This window comes from Capra hircus, assembly GCF_001704415.2.
Source record: "Capra hircus breed San Clemente chromosome X unlocalized genomic scaffold, ASM170441v1, whole genome shotgun sequence".
NCBI lineage: Eukaryota > Metazoa > Chordata > Mammalia > Artiodactyla > Bovidae > Capra > Capra hircus.
In genome coordinates, this window is record NW_017189517.1 from 37,983,654 (window position 1) to 37,986,685 (window position 3,032).

The 3,032-nt window shown below is 49.2% G+C and overlaps 1 protein-coding gene across 1 annotated transcript; it reads left to right on the forward strand.

The window, feature by feature from the left end:
- Nucleotides 1–2,133: 2,133 nt before the first annotated feature.
- On the forward strand, nucleotides 2,134–2,634 carry LOC102169573 (histone H2B-like). The gene has a single exon (XM_005701206.2). The coding sequence runs from the start codon at nucleotides 2,134–2,136 to the stop codon at nucleotides 2,632–2,634; it is 501 nt and encodes a 166-aa protein (XP_005701263.2).
- The last annotated feature ends 398 nt before the right edge of the window (nucleotides 2,635–3,032 follow it).

The following is a 3,032-nucleotide window of genomic DNA, read 5'->3' on the forward strand; positions in this document are numbered from 1 at the left end:
TTAAAAAGACTCCATTTTAGAGTTCTGACGAAAGAGTCTTTGGAAATGCCCTGACCTCACCCCACTACCTGCGAACCAATCAGATCCCAAATTAGGATCTCTTGACTTTACGTTCAGGACTTATGACCTGCCCAGGAAATTCGAATTAACCCCGGGAAATGGGAACTAATCAGAACCTGTGGCCAGCCCGGGAAATGAAAACCAATCAGAACCCAACACCTAACCCTTCCACAAAAGATAACCAATTAGACGTCTCCCAACCCGGAAACTCCCGTTTTTCGAGTTTTTCACACAAGAATACCCTATATAAGCAATGTAACCCAGAGTTCGGGGCTCTTCTCCTTAGCCGCTGTGTTGGTAAAGGTGGGCGCCCCAGCTCGAGCTTGGTAATAAAAACTATCTTGCTTTTGCATCGGATATTGGCTCCCTGGTGGTCATTGGGAGATTTCGCGACTTGGGCATAACAGGTACGTTTATTTCTAGCTGTTCTCCTTCTCTCTTTTTAAATTTATTTTCTCTCACCCTAGTGGCTTTTCAGCAATAAGAGTGATCATTGTTTGAGAAATAACCACTATAAATCATTAATCAATTCCAGTATGTGTGGTATTTGGGGGACCTAAATAAGGTTTGAAGAGAATTCGCTCAGTCGTGTCTGACTCTTTGTGACCCCGTGGACTGTAGTCCACCAGGCTGCTCCGTCCATGGGAGTCTCCAGGCAAGAATAATGGAGTGGGTTGTCATTTCCTTCTCCAGGGGATCTTCCCGACCAAGGGATCAAACCCAGGTCTCCTGCATTGCAGGCAGACACTTTAACCTCTGAGCCGCCAGGAATAAGGTTTAAGAAAACAATTTATAATTTGAAAAATGTTACATATTTTTAGTGTATATGTGTAAGTATTCCTACTTCTGTTTGTGTTCTGTATTGTATTTGGAGAATGGGATTTTGTCATTCTCTTCATACTTGTAAGCAACGCCGCCGGAAGAAGGAACCACCCCTATGGACCGTTGTTCAGGGCCTTTTATTGGGCGGTTGCTCTCAGGCAGAACTCCCGGGGGCGGGTAAGCAAGGGAGCGAGGGGGGTCTGCGAAGCAAAGGGAGTCTGCAGGGGTAAAGGGAGTCTGCGGGGGAAAAGGAGTCTGCGAGGTGTGAGGGGTGAGGAAGGGGTTTTATAGCCCGGGCCGGGCCTCCCATATAAGGAAGAAAACGCGGGCTCAGCGGTGATTGGTGTCCAAGGGCTCCGTGTCAGCTCCTGATTGGACGGTGAGGGCTTCGTGTCGGCTCCTGATTGGTCAGCTTGGTTGCCGGCCCGTCTCCGGGGCTTGTCTGCAGCGCCCTCTACTGGGACATGTCCGGACATGCCCAGGCGTGCCTGACCTCGACCTGACCTTTCTTCCTGACCTCGCCCTGAACCTTTCATCCTGACCTCGCCCTGACCTTTCAATACTGATCACTGGTTTTGATAAATACTGGAGATAATAGCTGTTCATTACATTCCTATGATTTTCAGGAGCACTCTGCTGAGGAAGCCAGGACATTCTGCTCATGCCACTGTAGGTCAACCACGAGAAGATTCTGTGTTGGAGTAAAATGTCCACCAAGTGACCTGAGTCACTCTGATGCCTGAAAGAGCTAGAACTATGGAGAACTGTCATACTCTCTCAGGAAACTTTAACTGATTATTTCATTTTCCAACTTAGGTGAATTTCACTGAGTTTGGCTGAAAGTGAACGTGAAGTCGCTCAGTCATGTCCGACTCTGCGACCCCATGGACACCAGGCTCCTCCGTCCATGGGATTTTCTAGACAAGAGTACTGGAGTGGGTTGCCATTTCCTTCTCCATCGAATCTTCTCGACCCAGGGATCGAACCCAGGTATCCCGCATTGTAGACAGGCACATTACCATCAGAGCCACCAGGGGAGATGGGCTGACTGGGGGTTAAACATGGGGGAGGGGCAGGGCAGGAGTTGGGAGGTGGGACGTCCAGTGTCACGGGACATGGGCTGCCATAGTAACAGGCCTCCCTGCCTTGCATCCAATCAGAGATGGACAGTGTCTGTGACGTCAGGGAAAGCCGGGCCTATAAATTCGACCAACGGCCTTCAACGGCCTCACTGTTCTTCTGGGCTGCGCTATGGAGAATGGTGGCGCTGCCGTGTGGAAACCGTCCTCTGACAGCCATGAGGAAGACGTGATCACTATAGACACCAGCACGTCTGAAACTGAGCCCTCTGAAACGGAGATGGCGAAAGCAGAGACCTCCAAACCAGAGCCGTATGATGCGGAACCAAGAAAGGCGAAGCAGAAGACAGCTAAGGGCCGCCGTTGCCGTCGCCGCCGCTGCCGTCAGGGCAATTTCTCAAGCTTTGCTACCTATTTCCCTAGGGTGCTGAAGCAAGTACATACAGGCCTGAGTCTTTCCCGTGAGTCCGTGAACGTCCTGGATTCGTTTGTGAAAGATATGTTCGAGCGGATTGCCGAAGAGGCCGGGCGCCTGGCCCACAGCAACAAGCGCTGCACCATCATGACCGAAGACATCCAGACATCTGTGCGTCTTCTGTTGCCTGGGGAGCTCGGCAAGTATGCCACGTCCGAGGCCACCAAGTCAGTCATCAGATACCACCTCTGCAGATGAACTGCCCCAGGACTGTCTGACCATCGCAAACCAGACTTAAGGGTTCTCCCCTTAGGCCCTACGTTTAATCTTTAAAACATTTCTACCCCAAAGAAAACATTAAAAACCTCATTAACTTTGCTTCAATATGTGTCGGTTGTGTCATTTGTTCGATGGAAAATCGTGTCCTTTTTTCTTAACATGTTGTAACTCGTCGCTTTCCTAAATGGTTATTTCTATTCGTGGTTTCTCAGTGATTATAGGGATCTTTATGGTCAAAATTCTTTCCCTAAAAGTTTCATTGGCCTTTTCCACTTTCATTCTCCCATCTATATTTAGGTATCATCCAGAGATTTTTATATGGGTATAGCACCCGATAAAATCAGTGTGGTCTTCCCGGGTGGCTCAGCAGTAAAGAA

Coding starts and splice junctions, on each gene's coding strand:
- LOC102169573 (XM_005701206.2), top strand. CDS start 2,134: ATGGAGAATGGTGGCGCTGCCGTGTGGAAACCGTCCTCTGACAGCCAT.